The 21,350-nt window shown below is 46.8% G+C and overlaps 1 protein-coding gene across 4 annotated transcripts in view; it reads left to right on the forward strand.

Moving 5' to 3' along the window:
* The first annotated feature begins 3,533 nt into the window (after positions 1 to 3,533).
* The window catches only part of NSD1 (nuclear receptor binding SET domain protein 1), a 124,385-nt gene continuing 106,568 nt past the window's right edge, over positions 3,534 to 21,350 (forward strand). The window contains exons 1-4 of one of the 4 annotated variants that reach the window (XM_075068221.1): positions 3,534 to 4,918; positions 5,086 to 5,214; positions 11,301 to 11,473; positions 14,019 to 16,584. In XM_075068221.1, coding sequence (XP_074924322.1) covers positions 4,867 to 4,918; positions 5,086 to 5,214; positions 11,301 to 11,473; positions 14,019 to 16,584 — 2,920 coding nt within the window. In that variant the 5' untranslated portion in view covers positions 3,534 to 4,866. The remainder of the gene's footprint in view (positions 4,919 to 5,085; positions 5,215 to 11,300; positions 11,474 to 14,018; positions 16,585 to 21,350) is intronic. The other 3 variants (XM_075068220.1, XM_075068222.1, XM_075068223.1) reach the window with 3 other exon arrangements.

Here is a 21,350-nt window from a genome sequence, read left to right on the forward strand (position 1 = left end):
GAGGCCAATGGGAGCTGTGGAGCCAGCGCTGGGGGCGGGGGCAGTGCATGGAGACCCTTCCCCCCCAGGGGCCACTGGGATGTGCTGGTCACTTCCGGGAGCAGCACAGGGCCATGGCAGGCAGGGAGCCTGCCTTAGCCTCACTGCGCTGATGGACTTTTAGTGCCTAAAATCTCCAGGTTTGGCTTCAGTAGCCTCTGGGAGATAGAGAGAGAGGGAGGAGTTGAGGGAGGGGTGGGGAGAGTTGATCAGTGGGGCCTGGGGACCCCCACAGGTTTGCAGACCCTAGTTTGAGAAATGCTGGTGTAACCACAACTTATGCCAGTGGGAGAGGTTCTGCCATCAGCATAGTAATTTACCTCCCCAAGAGGTGGGAGATAGGTCAATCAACAGAAGCATATTAGCACTGTCTACCCTGGAGGTTAGGTTGTTTTAACTACATTGCTATGGGGTGTGGATGTTTCACATCCCCTGAACGACATAGTTGGTCAACCTGATTTTTTTAGTGTAGACCAGGCCTAACTCTAACACCATTTAATACCATTACTACTTCACGGTAAGAGAGCAGAGGAAAGATTAGATTTGCTAGAAACATACACTTCTTCCTTCAGATGAATTCAATTAGCCATAGTGTCATTGGCACATGTTGGTCAGAATTCCAGATTCCAGAGGGTCTAGGGGCTGGTTTACACTGAAAACTTCCCTCTGCATAGCTCCGTCACTCGGATGTAGTTAAGCAGACCTAGCCCCAATGTAGACAGTGCAGGATGACAGAAGAATTCTTCTGTCAATCTAGCTACCCCCTCTGAGGGAGGTGGATTACCTGTACCGACAGGAGAAACCTTCCCGTCGGATGTGCCGCTTCAGTGTTCCGTGTATAGACAGGCCCTCTGGGTACGTCTGTGGTACAACAGCACAGCTATGTTAACGTCGGGGTTTTCCCGTCCATATAATCTAAGTGCAGCAAATTATTCTGGGTTTGTCTACATTTACAGCACTCTAGTGGCACAGATGCTACCTATGCCAAGAGGAGAAGCTCTCCTGTTGGCATAGGGCTCCACCTCCCCGAGAGGCAGTAGCTATGTCAGTGGGAGAAGCCCTCCCATCAACACGAGGAGTTGGGTGAGTCAACCCCTCCTTTCCCTCTCCCCTTCATGTGAGCCATGTTCTGGAGGTGGCTTGCTTTTCCAGGAGTATCTAAGCCCTCTCGCTGCCCCTGTGTGAGCTGGGGAAGCCCTGCCTCTGGGAAGCTGAGAACAGTCATGCTCAGAGCGTGCACCAAGAACATACTGCTGAGACTGGGGTGAGGAGCTGAGAACAGGTATGCTTGACACATGGCAGAAACTCTTCTGCCTGGGCGGGGGAGGAAGAAATGAGCACACCCACTGACATGAGTGGAACAGTCCACATGTCTCATAGCTATTGTTTCAGGCTGTAGTCATCTCCATCAGGTGCTCTCTTTCAGCTGAAAACAGCTCATTGAGATGAACGGACCGCTTAACACCTCTCTGAGTCTGCAGCTCTGAACGCAGCCTGGGAGGAAATCTGTACACATGTGGGAAAAATCTGCCTCTGTCAAATTTGATTTATTTATTTAGGAGAAATTTAATCTGAGCACAGAAGAATATTCAGAAGGCACTGAAACTATTTTTGAAAAGCAAATAATTTCCACATGTGAATGCTCACTGGGAGGGGTGATTGGGGAGCAAAAGTAGATGAGGATTTAGGTGTACAATGCGGGGTGGGGGTAATATGAAGAGGGGTATAAATGGGAATTGGTAGTGGGGGAGCTTAAGTACAGGGTAAAGGGGAGGGATTGGGGGGAAACAGGAGGGGTTGGTGAATCAGGGCTAGCCAAGGAAGTTGGGGGGCTATGGGTGGGGGATGTCAGTCCTGAATTTTCACCTTCATGTGCATGTGGGATCTCGGGGAGCTTACCCCCCCTGAAAGAGTCTGAGCCCGTCCTGCCCCTCCATGTGAGCCTGGATCTCAGGGGGGACAGGACCTTAGGTAACAGATTTAAACATCTGAAATCCAAAAAGTGAGTAGTTAAGAGATTCCACCCCTTTGTGTGTGGGGTGGCTTGGAGGAGTGGTGGAGCGGGCGAGTCTGGGGTATGGCGGAAGCCTGGCTGACCACTCGGGATAGGGAGTGGGAATGGGGGGCTGGACGGCCCTGTAGTGAGCTGCTGCCTGTGATGCATGTGTGCAGCAGCACAGGGCAAGGGACAGCAAGGAGCAATGTCTTACATGTGATTGGCCTCTGCAGTGCAGCTAGTGGCTCAGTGGGATGGGGCAGGGAGGGGGAACTGAAGATGTTGGCAGCATGGGGCGATACATGTTCAGGAGAATGGTGGGTAGGGTTGGAGAGAGACATCAGTCTTCTCATGTGCTTAATGTTACTCTAACAGGCATATGATAAAACTGGCAAGGTTTTGGGGGCGAGGTTTCTCTCCCTGGCTCTGACCCACCATTATCCCCATTGCACTCTAACAAAATATGCCAGGGTGGGGGCGAAGGAGACTACTGAATCACACAGCAGCTATATGGCCCAGTGGAAAGACCACTGAACTGGGACTATTGCTAGCTCTGCCACAGCCTGCTGGATGACCTTGGGTAAGTCTTGTAACTTCTGTGACTCAGTTTCCCATTTGTAAAGTGGAAGGTTCTTTGAAATCTGCTTATGAAAAGCGCTGTTTGAAAGCCAGCTACTTAGGCTCCTGTGGCTAGGTAATATCAGCTGCAAATCTGGGTGAGAACTGAAACAGTCTCAGTGACTACTAACTCCTGCCAACAGACATTTCTTTGTCTAACAAAACCTAAGAAATTAAATGGCCAAAACACTGACAGAGTTAAGGCTGCCCGATGTGAGCTCATGCCCTTCTAGAACATTGAGTTCACCAGATCTCAGACTTCTGAACACCAGGATATACAGACTTCGGGTAAAGGTCCACACAACCTTAACTCTGCCCTCTTGGAGTGATGCTCCAACACATCCATAACACCTGCACTCCCACTCTGTAATGAACAGGCTCTACCTTCACTTGCCCTGTGCTCAAACGCTGTGCCTGCTCCCCCCCAGCAAATACCACGTGTCACATTTAATAACTCTCTTTGCACCTTTTACAATCCCTTCACGCTTGCATACAGCAGACCAGCTAAACCTACGCTTTCCCCTACCCATCATTAAATCCAGACTGCTCTCCTATCCTATCTCACTGCTGGTAGTACTCACGGCAAGTGTGCCCCGGTGCCCTGCTGCTGACACAACCCACACAACTTGATGGGCATGAGGCAGACTGAAACCTCAAGGTACAGATCCACCTCCTTCTTTGATTCAGACCCAGATCTCTTCATATCACAGTCACAGCTCTTCCAAGCTACTCCAACATATTCCTCCACCATTCAGTACAGGTGTCCTCAACAGACTGAGTGTAGCTGGAGAGCATGCAGGTAATTCCCAGTGGCTGTTGCGAGCTCCGGGGTGGGGGCGGGGGGGCGGGGGCGAGTTAAGGTTGCACAGGCTTTTACCGTAAGTCTCTTTCCCGGTTTTCAGGCGTTTGAGTTTTGCTGAACCCAGTGTTCAGGAAGGGCATAGGATACCCCAGGGCTGCCTTAGCTCAGCCTTAATGCAGGTTTTTTGCTATTTCATTCGATCAAAGGCTGAACAGACAGGCAAGCTAGTCGTCATCCCCAGCGTTCTAATAGGAAGGGGGCAAATTAATATTAGTCTGTTTTCCCCACCCGAGTCCATCCGTCTCATTCGTCCAGGCTGTTCACCAGTAAGGCCCTCTTGACCTGGGACCGTCTTCTCTAGTCAGGCTCCTGCCATCTTTTAGGGAAGGGTTCTTTCTCTGGACTCAGGGCCCTACAGAAGTCAAACTGCTGCAGCTCATCTCTGGAGCGGTATGTAGTTCCCCAGTGATTTGGACTTCTTGCTCCTGCCTGATAAGGTCCTTTTGCTGGGACCAGGTCTCCCTAGGGCTTTGCCCGTTGTAGCACTTTTGAATCCCGCTCCCTCCAGGAGCCTCTTTCCTAGGTCCCCCTTTCTGATGCGCTCTCTAACCAGCTCCCCTGAGAAGCCCCTTTCCTCAGGACCTGCTTCTGTGTGTTCTGGGCCCCCCCTGCCTGAGCTCTTAGAACCTTTAGAAGGCCTGAGGATTCCTTAATTACTTAACTGCTGCCTGGCTGCTTTGGTTATTAACAACTCGCAAGTGGATCTGAGCTGGCTCATTTTTTCCTTAGTGGAGCTTGTCCCAAGTAGGCTGGCCCTGGCTTCTCTGAAATAGCCTGCCTGCCCATGTGTAGACTTCTGATACCATGTGGATTTGGGCATTCAATTTCCTAACAAGAAACAGAAATTCAGGTGTGGCTTCTGGTGACAGGTTTGGCGCCTGTCTTGCTGCCTCTCCCAGTGAGCCATGTCTCAGCCAGTTGCACTCTCATTTTATAGTTTGGTTCCTTTCGTAAAAGCGACAGAGTGACAATGTGGACTTGCCTGCTCTCTCACTCTCGTGGGTTTTTTTTTTGGGGGAGCAGCAGTGGCTCTGCATGCATAAACTAGACTGCAGGAGAAGTGGCAAAGATATCGTGACCATACATGCATTCAGTGTAGTATAAAGTGTTTTATCAGCAAACTCCATTTCCTGCATTTATCTGAGAAGTAGAGTAGTATTAGCTTGTATGTGCCCAGCACTTTTCCTTTACAAATAGTGGCAGATACTGTGCATCTGTTGTTCTGATCACCACCTTCCAGACAGAAATATCTCAAGATATTCTGCTTCCTTGTCTGTGAACTAGGACATCTGACAGAGCTGGATAGTAATCAGTGTTGGCTGTGAGCTGAAACCTTTTACTGCTGAACGGTATGATGTCTGGCTACAGTGGATTGGGAAGGAGTGAGTGGGAGGAAATGGTTGGTATCCTGTGAAAGATGTCAGAGCAAGAAATATTAACTTTTTAAAAAAATAGAAATGTCACCACTCATGATTGTCCGATGATGTTCCAGCGAGATGTGAGACTCTCCTCAAAGGTGTCTGTCGCTTACTTGATTCCTCATGTTCTGATTTCTGTCCAAAGAATCGAGCGAAGAAGAAACCTGCTCCAGTGAAGTATGAAGTTGGAGATCTAGTCTGGGCTAAGTTCAACAGACGACCGTGGTGGCCCTGCACAATCTGTCATGATCCAGTGCTTGACTGTCACTCAAAAATGAAAGGTACCGTACCCACTTGTACGACACAGTTAAGGACACTGAGTGCCACAGTTGCTGCAGTTCTTTGGGCAGCCCTTTAACCACAGGGCTGTGCATAGAAGTTAAAAAAGATGGTCCCTGCCATGAGAAACCCACAGTATAGATGAGACAGATACTGATATGAAGATAGCAAGGGAAGTATAGGGATGGGGAGATGAAGGTTAACACAAATGAGAATAATGCGGGTCAGATAGCAGTTGGATCTTGTAGGTTCTCTGGTTTTAAAATGGACGTTGATCTAGGATGAAGTGGGGAGTTGATTGTACCACTGACCTCTATTCTTGTGCTAAGCAAGAGGTTCACGTTCTGAGGAGTAGAGCGGTGGTGACTGGCACAGACCAAGAGGGATGGCATTGCAGGCATAGGGAGCAGCATGAAAAGGGGCACAAAGGACAAGGTGGGAGGAGAGAGGGTGGAGTAAGATGAGAGGGTTGGGCAGAGTGCCAGGGAGAACTGCAAGAGTTGGGAGTGGGATAGGGCCAGGCACAGCTGTACAGAGCCTGACAAGTGAGGGCGAGGAATTTGAACTATACGTGGAAAGAAACAGGGAGGCAGTGAATGGACTCAAGGAGGTTGGTGGTGGGAAGAGGAACAGAACAGTGGGACAGGGAGATTGTTTTAGCTGCTGGGTGCGAGGGAGGGGCCTATGAAACAGTAGATCAGTTTTCCTGGTACAAAGGCTTGGGAGGAAGATGAGAAGTGTAGTTTTTGCCTTGTTTATTATAAGGAAGTGAAGGGACATCCATGGGGAGTTTGTGGTAGATCTGAGGGCCATTGGACCCCAGAGGTAATGGACCAGGGAAGCAGAGAAGGGGTGAGTGTGGAGGAGGAGGAGGAGAATGAAGGGGACCACGGACAGATCCCTGGGGCACATGCACTGGGGGAAGGAAACAGGAAGAGGTTTCTCCTTGAGTAATGGTCAGAAAGAGAAGAGGGCCAAGAAAGGACAGAGTCCTGTGAGCTCAAGACAGAGGGAGTATCAAGGTGAGTGGTCAGTGGTGACAGAGGTAGCAGAGAGGCCGGGTGAACAGAGAAGAGACCCTTTGATTTTGAAACTGACCTTGCACTTCACTCAGATGTATTTAAGCTGCTATCCATGTAAAGTTAGCTACAGCAGGGGACTATTTTATTCCAGCATATCATGAATGGGGGGAACCTGTGTATTTCTGAGTATTTCTTTCTCCTTGTTTTCCTTCCAGCCTCTCTCTCTCCACATTCCCTTGGTAACTGAACACCTTTGAAATGTCAATCCATCTGGGGTAATGCTGTATACGCAGGACAGGCTGCTGTTTAGCGATGTTGCTTTTGCAACTTTTGTGGTCCTCACTGGTCGGAAAGGCTAGACTCTGAGACCATGCAGTGTTAGTGACTCAGCTCAGACTGTTAAAATCTCCATCTGAAACTCAAAAAGGAGTCCTGCAAAAGAGGAAACTAGGTCAAATGACGAAGGATGAATATAAACAAATAACAGAAGTATGTAGGGACATATTAGAAAGGCCAAGGCACAAAACAAGATCAAATTAGCTGGAGACATAAAGGGTAACGAGAGAACATTCTACAAATACATTATAGAAGCAAGAGAGAGACCAAGGACAGAGTAGACCCTTTACTCAGTAAGGGGTGGAGGAGATGGAGAATAATAGAAAATGTGGAAATTGCAGAAGTGCTAAATGATCTTTTTTTTTTTTTGGTTTTCACCAAAAAGGTTAGTAGCGATTGGACACCTACCATAATGAATGATATAGGACCAGAGGCTAAAATAAGGAAAGAACATGGTAAAGATTACTTAAACAAGTTAGATGTCTTCCAGTCCCCAGGGCCGATGAAATACATCCTAGAATACTCAAGGAGCTGACTGAGGAGATATCTGAGCCATTAGCAGTTATCTTCGCAAAGTCATGGAAGATAGGAGAGATTTCAGAGGACTGGAAAAGGGCAAATATAGTGTCAATCTATAAAAAGGGAAATAAGCGCAACCTGGGGAATTACAGACCAGTCAGCTTAACTTCTGTACCTGGAAAGATAATGGAACAAATAATCAAGCAATCAATTTGCAAATACCTAGAAGATACTAAGGTGATCAGTAACAGTCAACATGGATTTGTCAAGAACAAGTTGTGCCAAACCAACCTAATATCTTTTTTTGACAGGGGAACAAGCCTTGTGGATGGGGGGAAGCTGTAGATGTGGGACATCTTGACTTTTTAGTAAGGCTTTTGATACTGTCTCTCATGACCTCCTCATAAACAAACTAGGGAAATACAACCTAGATGGTGGGTGCAAAACTGGTTGGAAAACTGCTCCCAGAGAGTAGTTATCAGTTGTTCACAGTCAAGCTGGAAGGGCAGCCGCAGGGATCAGTTCTGAGTCCAGTTCTGTTCAATATCTTCATCGGTGTGTTAGGTAATGGCATAGAGAGTATACTAGTAAAGTTGTGGACGATACCAAGCTGGGAGGGGTCATGAGTGCTTTGGAGGATAGGATGAAAATTCAAAATGATCTGGACAAACTGGAGAGATGGTCTGAAGTAAACAGGATGAAATTCAATAAGGACAAATGCAAAGTGCTCCCATTAGGAAGGAACAATCAGTTGCACACATACAAAATGGGTGATGACTGAGTAGGAAGGAGTACTGCAGAAAGGGATCTGGGGGTCATAGTGGATCACAACCTAAATATGTGTGAAAAGTATAACACTGTTGCAAAGAAAGCGAACATCATTCTGAGGTGTATTAGCAGCAGGAGTGTCATAAGCAAGATACGAGCAGCAATTCTGCTGTACTCCACACTGATTAGGCCTCAACTGGAGTATTGTGTCCAGTTCTGAGCGCCACATTTCAGGAAAGATGTGGACCAATCGGATAGAGTCCTGAGAAGAGCAACAAAAATGATTAGAGGTCTGGAGAACATGATCTACAAGGAAAGATTGAAAAAATTACATTTATTTAGTCTTGAGAAGAGAAGACTGAGAGGGGACTTTACAGTTTTCAAGTGCACCTCTACCCCAGTATAACACGACCCAAAAGAATGCGGGTTCGCATATAACACGGTAAAGCTTTGACACGCTGCTCTGAGCAGTGTGTTAAGGGTGTCGGGCCAGCCCGGGGCTGAGGGATTTGATAAGGGGCAGAGGGTCTTGGGGGCAGTCAGGGGCTTCTTCCCCCTCGGGTCTGGGGGGCAGGAGCTGTGGGAGGGCACTTTTGGGGGCCCTGCAGTCCCAGAGTGGCCTGGGGGATTAGCGGGGGTCTGGGAGCAGCCCACTCTGCTTCCCTCGCCCTGGTCTCAGCTGTGTCGCTTTGGGGAGAGGGCTTGGGGGAAGGGATCCCCCTCCGCACTCACCAGCAGCGGCAGAAGCAGAGCAGCCCGGTCCCAGCCTGCTCCACTCTGCAAGCTCCCAGCTGCAGTGCTCCGCTTCCCGCCACAGGTGAGTATGGGGGTCTTCCTTTCCCCAACCTCCCTGCACTCACCTGCAGCAGGAAGCAGAGCGCCATCCTGTCAGAGATGGTCTAGATAATTCTTAGTCCTGCCAGGAGTGCAGGGGACTGGACTAGATGACGTCTCGCGGTCCCTGCCAGTCCTATGATTCTATGATGCATAATTCCACAGACAGCATATTACATTCCCCCCAGGTTCAGCAGCTTCACCACATTCTCAGTTTCTGTCTCTCTACCTCCCTTTCCCTCCCCTAAATCCCTTCACCTTAGTGTTGGATAATATCGAAACATACAGTTTAAATATGCGGCAATTTAAGCAGCTCAGGGCTCTGAGGGACTGAGTACAGGCTCTTGAGACCAGAGTGGCTGAAGGGGTGAGACAGAGGGGAACGTAGATGAGACATTCTGGGACACTAGTGCAGTTGCATGCCGAGGTTGACAGCCTCTGTGCTGTTGAGGAGGAGGAAAGTTTCAGAGAAGAACATCAAACTGGAACAGAAGGAAACAATCCCATAGTTGGGACCCTCCTTCAGATGATGTCATGGTATTGTCTCACACTCAGGATACCCCTCTGGGAGAGGTAACAGTAATGGGGGATTTGATCATTAGAAATATAGCTAGTTGGGTTTGTGATGACCGGGAGAACCACCTGGTGAATTGCCTGCTGGGTGTGAAGGTTGCAAATCTTCTCGAGACATCTAGACAGACTTATGTGCAGTGCTGGGGAGGAGCCGGTGGTTGTGGTACATGTAGGTACCAGTGACATAGGGAAAGCTAGAAGAGAGGATGCTATGTAAGATGAGGGGGTTAGGGTTATTAGGAACTGGGGAACCCTTTGGGAAAGGAGGAGCCTATCCAGGAGAAATGGGCTCAACCTGAACCAAAATGGAACCAGATTGCTGATGTGTAATGCTGAAAGGTGGTAGACGAGTTTCAAAACTAATGGCTGGGAGAAGCTGACAGGTACAGAGAAGCACATGGTTCAGACAGAGACATCCCTTATGGGAGGGTCTCTTCACAGGGATTCTCTGCCCTAGTAAAGGGGAGAGGATCAAAGCTAATAAAGTGCAGGTAGGAACTGAAGAGAAACAGTCCAATGAAAGAGTTCCATCCAGTTACCTTACATGAAGGCCAACAACTAAATACTGGCAAATTTTAGAAGTGCTTGTGTACAACTGCTAAAAGTCTAAATACTAAGATGGGGGAACTCGAGTGCTTGGTATTAAGTGAGGATATTGATGTAGTCGGCATCGCAGAAACTCGGTGGAATGATGATAATCAATGGGGCACGGTGACAGCAGGGTACGAACTGTATAGGAATGACGGAGCAGATCGCACTGGTGGGGGATGTGACACTGTATGTGAAAGAAAGCGTAGAGTCAAATATAGTACAAATCTTCAGTGAATCAAACTGTACCATCGAATCTCTCGGGATAGAAATTCCGTGCTTGAATAATAAGCGTATAGCAGCAGGGATATACTCCTGCCCACCTGACCAGGGTGGTGACGATGACTGTGAAATGCCCTGGGAGATTAGAGAGGCTATAAAAATAGAAAACTCTAATAATAATAATTAATAATAATAATGGGGGATTTCAACTATCTCCATATTGGCTGGGTACATGTCACCCCAGCACGGGATGCAGTGATAGCATTTCTAGACACTATTCATGACTGTGTCTTGGAGCTGGTAGTCCTGGATCCCACAAGGAGGGAGGCAGTTTTTGGTTTAGTTCTAAGTGGGGCAAAGGATATGGTAATAGTGACCATAATGTAATTAAATTTAACATCCTTGTAGGGGGGGAAATACCAAAGAAGCCACCACAGTAGCATTTAACTTGAAGAAAGAGAGCTACACAAAAATGAGGAAGCTAGTTAAATGGAAATTAAAAGGAATAGTCACAAGAGTGAAATGCCTGCCAGCTGCATGGGAACTTTTTATAAAACCATAACAGAGGCTCAAACTAAATATATATTCCAAATTTAAAAAAAAAAAAAAAAAAAAAGTGCCATCATGGCTAAGCAGAATAAAAGAGGTGGTTAAGGGGATTAAAATGAAGTACACTCTACCTTGATATAACGCTGTCCTTGGGATCTAAAATATCTTACCACATTATAGGTGAAACCGTGTTATATTGAACTTGCTCTGATCCACTGGAGTGCGCAGCCCTCCCCTCCCCCCAAGCACTGCTTTATCGCGTTACATCCAAAATCATGTTATATCGGGTGGCATTATATCGAGGCAGCGGTGTATGTTGCACCACTTTACATTAATTTCTTGCCACAGAGGGAGATGGTTGGCTTGTTTGCACCAAACTGCAAGTCTTTGCTCCCGTGAGGAAGAGTCCCCTAAGCCTGACTCTCAACTATTTAACAGCAAACTCCACTCCAAGATGCAAAATATCAACCAAAAGCAAGGAAAACTAAGACAAAAGCATGCCCACCAACCGTCTGACTAGGAGTTCTCCTAGCTGGCATTTGTTTAGGATTTTAGGAAGATGTTAGGAGAATGTGTGGAGAATCTGCTAATAAACATGATGCCACTTTGTGCTTTCTTTCCCACACTAGTATGCTGTTTTAAGCAAGACAATAATCCTGTTTAATTTCTTTAAATAGTTTCCAATCGGAGACCATATCGAGAGTACTACGTAGATGCCTTAGGAGACCCTTCTGAGAAAGCCTGGGTTGCAGGAAAAGCTATTGTACTTTTTGAAGGCAGATATCAGTTTGAAGAGCTACCTGTCCTTCGGAGAAGAGGGAAGCAAAAAGAAAAAGGCTACAAGCACAAGGTAAAGCTTCTGTTCTTGGTAGCTTGCTTTGCTCACTCTTTGCTGAGATTAAAAAGTAGCTTGCGTTTGCAGTCAAATTGTTCTTCTATGTCTGGAAACGCACCCTAAAACTGTGTTTGCGCAGTGATAATTGTGAGGCGCAGCTGGTAAATTGATGTGCAGAATTCCTGTGATAATCGGAGTTTTTAAGCCTCAAGGAGTTTCTAGACTTGCTCCTCTTTAAGGGCATGGTCCGTAGTTTGTAAGTTAATGTAGAGAGTATTCGGAGAGGTGGAGAAGTTGTCATCCAGTCACAGTTTGACAAACTCACTATCTGTCCGTTTTATTCAGCATTACAGTGCTATTGATGTGAAATATCGATGATGATGATAAAATGTGCATTTGGAAGTAGCTTGCTGTGCTCTCCAGTGATCTCTCCTGGCTGACTCAGGGACAGACCATGCTTCCAGTCTGTATTAGACCACTGTGTACAATACAAGGATAGGGTTTTGAACTCTGCTTCTGTAATAAGTTGTATAAGCACTTAGAGTTCTTTCTGATTTGACTTAGAAAGTGCCTCACCGATCAGACTTTGGGAGGGAGTTGCATAGTCTAGCACAGGGGTCAGCAGCCTTTCAGAAGTGGTGTGCTGAGTCTTCATTTATTCACTCTAATTTAAGGTTTCGCATGCCAGTGATACATTTTAATGTTTTTAGAAGGTCTCTTTCTATAAGTCTATAATATATAACTAAACTATTGTTGTATGTAAAGTAAATTAGGTTTTTAAAATGTTTAAGAAGCTTCATTTAAAATTAAATTTAAATGCAGAGCCTCCTGGACTGGTGGCCAGGACCCGGGGAGTGAGAGTGCTACTGAAAATCAGCTTGTGTGCCATAGGTTGCCTACCCCTGCTCCATTTCAAAGGACACCCCTGGAGCAGACATGCCTTCGTACAACATAATATAATACAAGCGTCTTGCCCTGCAACCTTAATAATGCTGAACTGGTGAATTTCTTCAGTCATCTTTATAAAGGGAAGGAATACAGAAGGCCACTGGAGCCAGAGAGAAGCAGTTTTATCTTATACTGATAGTTTAACTGCTGACAGTAGTGGCTGCTTTGTTAGTGGGATAGATATAATTGTCTCAGTGTAAGTGATTGGGTGATTGTAGTAAAAAGCACCAGAGGATTCACTACTCTTATGCTTTCCTTTCTCCTGGTTCCTTCTGTGTGGGGGATATTCCTCACCTCTTCATTCAGTGTTTGCAGTTCTCTCCCTTTCTTCCCAGCCACATGCCCCAAGACTCAGGAGGTCCATGGCTTGAGTCCAGTTCTTTGAATTGCTGGAGTGTAGTGCTGGCATGGCTGCACCTATGTAAACCAAACACATTGCCTACTTGATATTCTGGGTTTGTATCAGCAAGGGGGTTGCCTGCCAGGATCTCCCGCAGAGCTGCAAAGGATCTGGCTGCCTTGTGCCACTGGGTTACTTACCATTCTTTAGTCAGCTGAGATTCTGTAGATCACCCTTTTAAAAGAAAAGTGGTGGGAATTCAAACTGCTCCTGTGACCTGGGGTTCATTTTGGTTCAGGAGTAGTAATGAAAATCTACGGTTTGTCTTTGCACAACTAAGAGCAACAAACCCTGATCGAAAGCTAGGCTTCTTTAAAACGACTTGTGTTCAGTCGAGCACCTACAGGAGGTACCTATCCAATGCCTTGGGCACCTTTTCTTGTGTTAAGGGTACAAAACTCAACATGGATCCCTGGGAGCCTTCTAAGCAGAAAGAACAGCAGAGTGTGTTAGGGTTAGGCACATCCTTGTGAAAGTGGTGGATTTGTACGTGGGGTGGCAGAGAAGGGAGATGCTGTGAGGAGAACAAGTTGAGATGCAGTGTGAAATAAATGGAAGCAAGAGGGATCAGGACAGAGCAAACCAGCACTTTCTTTATGGCATGTTTTAGAGATAGGCATGCTGAGGCCTCTCTGATGCCCAGTGGTTGGTGCTCTGCCCTGCCATGCAGGGGTCCCATGTCGGATTCTCCTTCCTGATGGCTGTTGTGCAGGTTGCTGCATTAGATGCATGCTGGGAGGCCGGTGCATTCAGTTTCTGAGGAAGGCCAGTGCTGTCAGACACTCCTTTTGTTAGTAGTGACAGGTCGTGGGGGGGCTTGCACCCCTCCCTCCTTTGCTGGAAGAAGGATGTCAGACATGATTCAGGCTGGACAATGTTGGTGTGAGACATTACAGAACACTGTAAGGCTGTTATTGCAGAAGCTTCAGTAGCACTAGGAAAGCACACAGGCCATTTATTTACTACTAATGTGATCCAAACAGTTCTGCAGCTGGGAGTTCATAGGTGATTTCAGTTGGAGTCCTATGCATTTGTGCTCCATGGATGTGCTGTCCAGGAGCCATGTTAGCCAAGGGGTGCTGGACTCCAGTCCTGGAAACTGCTGCTGCGTTTTGCATACACTGGAGCATCTCTTGTGTGGTGGTTCACTTGATGGTTTTGTTAAATGTTTGTTTGAAGGTAACCTCTCTTTGTTTTCTTTCAAACATTCAGGTTCCTCAAAGGTTTATGGCGAAATGGGAAGTCAGTGTTGGACATGCGGAAGAATTCCTTCTCAAGGAGACTGAGGATCAGAAGTGTAGTCAGAATTCCAGCAAGCTGAACAGTGAGGAAGTGCTGTTGGAATCCTGCACTAATGGCCCTGTAATGGAACCGGACAGGCAGCTGAATGGCTGTTTTAAATCATTGACGTTTGACTCCAAACACTTAGCCAGGGAGAAGGGAAGGTCGTGCACTAAATCACAAGTGAAAAAGAGCTCAGACAGCAGGAAAAGGACTAGAGTAAAAAAGAGCAGCACCAGACTGGAAGCATCTAGGAGAGAAATTGGAGGAAAGGCACCAGAGAACACAGTTAGAAACAGGGTTGCTGGGGACCTGCCGGATAAACATGCATCACATGAACTTTGCCGAATAGCAAACAGCCTAACAGCAGCCAATGGTGCCGCGGAAAACTACTTGCTCTCTTCTTTTGGAGAGAGACGTTTTGAAAAGACAGCTTTGAAAGAGGAGTATCAGTCTCCTCATGGTGACTCCCTACGGGACACACTGAGAGTGGATTTGCTTTCCAGCAGCTCTGCAGAGAGAAGGAAGAGCCCTGTAGGCCTTCTTTGCAGTTCCAAATTACAGGTACACTATTCTACAGCTGACACTTCTATTGAGGAGAAAAAGCAAACAGAGTCCGATTCGCTGACTTCCTTCTCAGATGATGGGACTAGTGATCTAGATACCGGGGACCAAAGTTCTGAGGCAGCTTGCAGTGCTCTGGAGATTAGTGACTCTGCAGATAAAGAAGAAAAGGAATTCTGTACAGGGATGAGGGGAAACAGTAAATGTTCCATGTATCTCTCTCAAAACAGCAACAGAAGAGCTAAGAAAAGGTCATCTAGAGATCACAGAACTCCAGCAGGCCCTGTAGGTGGCAGAAGTGATGCTGAATCTGTGGATGGGGAGCTCCAAGAAGCAGCCTCGGACACTGAGATGCCTGTTATTGCTCTAGAGTGTACTTCAGCTATGAGAAATGACCATCTTTCCCTTGCACATAAGCACCCTACGCCCCAGAATGTTTGTCGGGAGAGCTCCCACCCTGGGATTACAAATCAGCTGAATCTACACCTGAAAAACCTCAAAGTGCCCCGGCTTATAAGTATAAGACGCAAACATAAGGAGAGTGCTGCTGGGGCAGAACCCCCTCTCCTAGAAGAGGAATGTGGTGTGAATTGCTGCTCCTCTGACACCAAAGGTTTCACTGGTCCTCCCGCCAAGAGTGGGAAACTTGATAGTCAGTTGAATAATGTGCGTGAGAGAGCCAGGGATTCTGCTGAAATAGAGACTGCTGTGGTGAAGCATGTCCTCTCAGAGCTGAAGGAACTGTCTTTTAGGTCCCTTGGTGATGAAGCTAGTGGCTATGGGACACCTAAGACCACAGCACCCTTACTCTTCTCTTCTGCCTCTGGGCAGAGTTGTTTGCCCATTGAGCCAGACTACAAGTTCAGCACCTTGTTAATGATGTTGAAAGATATGCATGATAGTAAGACAAAAGAGCAGCAGCTGTTGTCATCTCAGAATGTGGTCCCGTATCGAAATGCTGGCATGAGCAGTTCCTCTGGAAGTAATTCTGCAAGTGGCTTGAAGGCTTTGGGTACAAAAAGACCCACTTATAAATCAGAAAAAAATGGGGATTGCGTTCTGGAAGCAACATGTCAGAACCCCAGTGCAAGTGAATCCTCTCTTTCGTGCAGCACTACAGCCAAGATAACTGGGCGGAGTACTAACAAAAGGGAGCCCACAGATCCTGCTCTTTCCGGTACGAATGGTACAAACTGCATCTCAAGACACAGCTGTTCACAATCTAAGCAGTCATCCAAACTAGCAGATAATGCAACATCAGTCAGAAAGGATTTAAAACTAGAAGGGCTGAGCAAGCTTCTAAATCAGGTCTCCAGTAATATAGCGGAGAAAGCATCCCTCCCATGCAGGGATATGCAGGGATTGGTTACTAGTCTTGTTTATAATGAAACAGAAGAAACTGCAAGGGAAGAGTCTCTTGAGTTAATGGAACACTCCACTGATGAAGACTCTGCATGTTCATCTGATGACAATTTAGATCATGTCAGGAAGAGGCCTGAACCTGATAAAAATACTGAGAGTTACACTTCTGCTGAAAATGGTGAGGGCCTAGAGCTGGATTCAGAAAGCTCCCTGGGGGATGAGTCTAATGATGTAAACCATGTAGCACCCAAGAAGCGATGGCAGCGATTTAACCAAAGCAGTGCTAGAACCAGTCGGGACGTCCATAGATCTAGGGACGAAGAGAGCTCCAGGGGCACCTTTGGGGGCCTGAATTCTAGTGACTTTTCACTAAAGGGAAAGGAGTGCCTGGAGCACAGGCCTCCCACCCTTTCCCTGGGGCTTGAGGGAGACCTGACAGACCAGGACTGGGAGAATCACTTAGACTTAGTTGTGAAAAGTTTGAATGTATGTGATAAGCCAAACAATGATGTGATGCGTTCAGAATCAGAGCTTTGCCGTTTTGCTTCCCAGTCTGAGTTCTCTTCACAAGGTAAGGAGTTCGATTTACACCTAACAGTGTGTGTGTATGCACGTGTGCATGTGTGGCCGTGTGTGTGCGTTCTGTAATCCTGTGCTTTAAAAATATAAAACATCATGTTATTGACTGGTCTAAACGGAACATTGAGGGCAGCTAGCTGCACGCAGTTTCTGGTGTCGTGTTCTTAGACATCTCCCAGTAAGGTGTGGAGTAGAGAGGAGGTTGTTTGATTATATGATGATTTTTTTGTTATATTGTGGAGAGAGATTAGCTTCTCCATAGTGAAGGGAGAAGTGAGTGTCTCTTATAAGCTGGTTTTCACCTCCACCCTCTTCCTGAAAGGTTACAACTTGCTCTTACACTGGGTAGACTGGTTCCAGAAAGTCTGGAGGAAAACAGGTTCTGCTCTTTGAACAGTTTAGTTTTGGCTCATTTTCTCTCACACAGTTGAGCTTAGCGACCACATTTGCTTTGTTCTGTTGGTCTCAACAAGGGCTGATGCCCCGACTGTGTTTTAGGATGGGAGTTAATTAACTATTACAAGGGGTTATTTGGAAAGCTTGTGGAGTTCCTAACCTACAGGCTATTTTGGAATGGACGTTGCTGTGTTGACATTCATATTGTCCATGAGGTGAGGAGCAGGAAGGAGAGAACCACGTGGGAGGCAGGGGCTGAATTAGATCTGGAGGAGAGGGTTGATGGAAGCTTCAGCTCAGGTGAGGTGTTCTGGGAAGCAGGAAGGAGGTATCCGCAGAGGGATGAAATGTAAAGGAGCTCATGAGGTCTGCAGGGGCTCCCATCATTCAATAGTTCTGAAAAGTTTGACAACACTGAGGAAATTCAGTGGAGTTGCTCAGGTGTAGCTGAGGTAGAGGTTTGTCTGCAGACTTATATTTCCATTGGTGATGCATGAACCAGAAAGAACTCAGCTTGGCTTTCAGATCCCAGAGTGAGCTGTAAGGCATTGGATTTGGTACCATATGACATTTTGATTAAAGAACTAGAAAAATATAAAATGAACATATAGTGCATGTTAAATGGCTTAAAAGCTGGCTAACTGATAGGTCTCAAAATGTAATTGTAAACGGGGAATTATCAGTGAATGGGTGTTTCTAGCAGCATTCTGCAAGGATGAGTTCTTGGCATTATGCTATTTAATATCTGTATTAATGACCTGGAAGAAAACAAAATCATCACCAGTAAAGTTTGCAGATGACACACTAATTGGGAGAGTGGAAAATAATGAAGAGAACAGGTCACTAATACAGAGCGATCTAGATCGCTTGGTAAGCTGGGTGCAGGCAAACAATAGACAATGTAATGTGGTTAGAAATGTGTCTCTAGGAACAAAGAACGTAGATCATTCTTACATATGGGGGATCTCCTGGGAAGCAGTGACTGACAAGGATCTGGGGCCTGTGGTGGATAAATAGCTGAACATGAACTCCCAGTGCAACACTGTGGCCAAAAGGGCTAATGCAATCTTGGGAGGCATAAACGGGAATCCCGAGGTTATTTTATTTCCGTATTTGGAACTGGTGAGACCACTGTTCCTTTACTGTGTGTAGTTCTGGTGTCAATAATTCAAGAAGGATGTTGATAAATTGGCGAGGGTTCAGAGGAGAGCCACAAGAATGAGTAAACAATTAGAAGACATACCGTATAGTGACAGACTCAAGGAGCTCAATTTATTGATCGTAATAAAGAGAAGGTTAAGGGATGACTTGTTTACAGTCTAGAAGTATCTGCATAGGGAGCAGGTATTTAATAATGGGTTCTTCAGTCTAGCTGAGAAAGGTACAACATGATCCAATGGCTAGGAGCTGAAGCTAGACAAATTCTGACTGGAAATAAAGGGCAAATTTTTGACTCTGAGCATAATCATCCACTGGAACCATTTCCCAAGGGTTGTGGTGGATTCTCCATCACTAGCCATTTTAAATCAAGACTGGATGTTTTTTTCTAGGCGATCTGGTCTAGGAATTATTTTGGGAAAGTTCTCTGGTCTCTGTTCTATTGGAGGTCCACACAATTGTCCCTTCGGGCCTTAGAATCTATGAATCTTGCAGTTTTGGCTTTAGGAAAGCAGCATTAATCTGAGCAAATTTAATAGAGAGTCATTGAGACACAATGAACATGGGACCTCCACGAGGCCAATTTTACATAGTCACTTTTCTGAGCAAAACAGAGCTTTATAGTAGCCTGGATGGGGAACTCTGATGTGGTTAGTGTGTGGAGTGGATGGCCGAGTGCTTAGATCAAAGGCGCAGGGGCCCTTCCCTGGGAATGGATAACAGGTCAAACTACAACTTCGACAAGGGATAGCATCTCCAGTGCTAATGCGGGGACAAGGGCAGAGGAATGTCTATGGTTTTGTTGTCTTTATCACTTACAGTTCAGTACAATACTAGATTTTTAATTCCTGTATGTAAAGATTTTACAGTAACTTCTGTTTCAAGCCTGATTTGGTTTTCCTTTTCTATTTTTCTTTATTTGTATTTAGCCCATTTCCAGCGTTAGACTCTAAATAAAATTGTCTGTTTTCTCCCCCACCTTGTGCAGACGGCTTTATCTGAAAGAAGAGTAGTGGTAAACCAGGGGACTGAGGGGGCAAATAGGGTCCAACACAACTGTCTTCATCATCGAGGGAGCAGCTGTAAATTAAAACACCTTCAAATGAAGGTTATTAGGTGGCAGTGAAAATAAAATCTTAATTATTATGTCCTCCTCTGAAAAGACCTGATCCCCCAAACTGCATTGTGGGGCAGAAGTCTGATCCAGGAGCCAGTGTTACAAAACCACCATCAATTCTTATAATGGCAAGAATTCTAGAATTTGAGTTTAGTTTCCGCTCTTTTTGCTGTGTGTTTACTGTTCATGTCGGTTTACTCTGCCACTTGCCCTTTATGTGTTAGTCGTTATTTCCTGTTGCCATCGGTGCGTGCCACATCTCAAAACAGACAGGCAGCTGCTGCCCCACTGGGCAGCTGTAGATAGGCTCAACAGCTGTATAATTCACTGGTGACCAGGTGACGGTCCCGTCTCAAAATGGTGACATCTTAAGTAATTCATTGAATCCTCTGTTTGTTGTTACATAGTTTCTGAGCACCCAGCAGTGTGTTGGTGTTTCACAAAAACAAAGGTGTAATCCCCACCCCAAGGCGATGCCAGGTAAATCAGCAGTGACACAGGAAACAGTCACTAACCAACAAAGGGAGAGATGTGAGTGCGAAGGTCTTGAGGGTTCTTGAGGGGCATCCATGTCCTAATGATTTGGTGATCCTTTTAGAACGTGAACGTGAACCCCTCATATTGTTAAGGAGAAATGGTAGGAGGAGCTGGAACAAAGCGAGAGAGAGGGCTTGGCAAAGAGACGGGAGGGCCCTTGCAGATAACTAGGGCTTTGTGTCAGTCATGGAGGGTGTGGAAGTCATGGATTTCGTGATTTTCCACGACCTCTGTGACTTCTGCAGAGGCCAGTGTGGCTGACTGCAGGACTGCCCAAGTAGCTGACCCCGGGACCTGCCATTGCCGAAGCAGCTCTGCAGCCAGACACTTGGGCGACCCCAGGGCCAGCCACACCAGCCTCTGCTCTGGGCAACTGGCACCGATACTACAAAGCAGCAGCTCCAGGGCAGATGGAGCAGCTGCTGCTGGTGGTCCCCAAGGCAGCTGGAGCAACCGAAGTTCCAGTGGCCCCTGGCAGCTGGTGCCACTGCCCCCTGGGCACCCCCCAGCAGCTGCTCCCCAGGTCCCTCCCCAGCAGTGCTGCTCCTCCCCTTTCCCCCCAGTATAAGTCATGGACAGGTCACGGGGCTGTGAATTTTTGTGTATTGCCCATGACTTTTACTAAAAATGCCCTTGCCTAAATCGTAGCCTTACAGATAGCGCATGGAGGTGTTCAGAAACAAGAGAGGCAGAAAGGAGGGTGGGACATTGGCTGACAGCTGCATTGGGTAGGAGAGCTCTAGCTGCAGGGACAGGTGTTCTGATGATAAGTTACAAATTAGAGTGATGTCCACAGTGAAGCCTAACCCCAGCCCAGCCTTTCCCCACTGCCGCCTACCCGACTGTAACCTCACCCCTGGGGAAATGCATAGGCTTTGAGTGTGCCCTCAAGGACATAGATTCTGCCTCTGTCAGACCAAGGGGCTGAAGATTCGTTGTATATAGTGGAGCACAGAAAACACTGAGATCACCCGTGTAGTGGTGGTGGTGAGTAAACGTGTCATGTTGTGAAGAATACACACATGGCAGCTGTTCTGCCTTCCATGGTATCGGACAAAGGTTGGCTGTTAGGAAGGCTGAGAAAAGTGTATGTGCTGTGACCTTTCTCCAGTCCATAACCCCGCTGGGGGGTTGGCAAAGAATGGTTGGTGGCTTGTGAATGAGACTAGTTTTCCTCACAGTAGCCGCGCTTGGAGAGAGTACGGCTAATCTTTGTCTGCAGCAGCCAGCGTAAGGCCTTCTCTACGCTTCACAAGCTTTACTGATACAGCCATGCCAGCAGAGCCCTAGTGTAGATGCAGCGTATGCCAACAGGTGTTTTTCTGTCAGCATAGTAACACCACTTCCCCGAACAACCCAGGCAACCTTAGCTCTGCCCTTTTCCAGGGGTGCTGCAGTACGCCCCATTCATTTCACTGACAACCACACAGTTGCTGAAATGCACAGGGGTGTTAATAATCCACACCCCTGAGCGACATAAGTTCTTCTTCGAGTGCTTGCTCATATTCATTCCAAGTAGGTGTGCGTGCGCCGCGTGCACGTTCGTCGGA

Source organism: Chelonoidis abingdonii, chromosome 7, assembly GCF_003597395.2.
Source record: "Chelonoidis abingdonii isolate Lonesome George chromosome 7, CheloAbing_2.0, whole genome shotgun sequence".
Lineage (NCBI taxonomy): Eukaryota > Metazoa > Chordata > Testudines > Testudinidae > Chelonoidis > Chelonoidis abingdonii.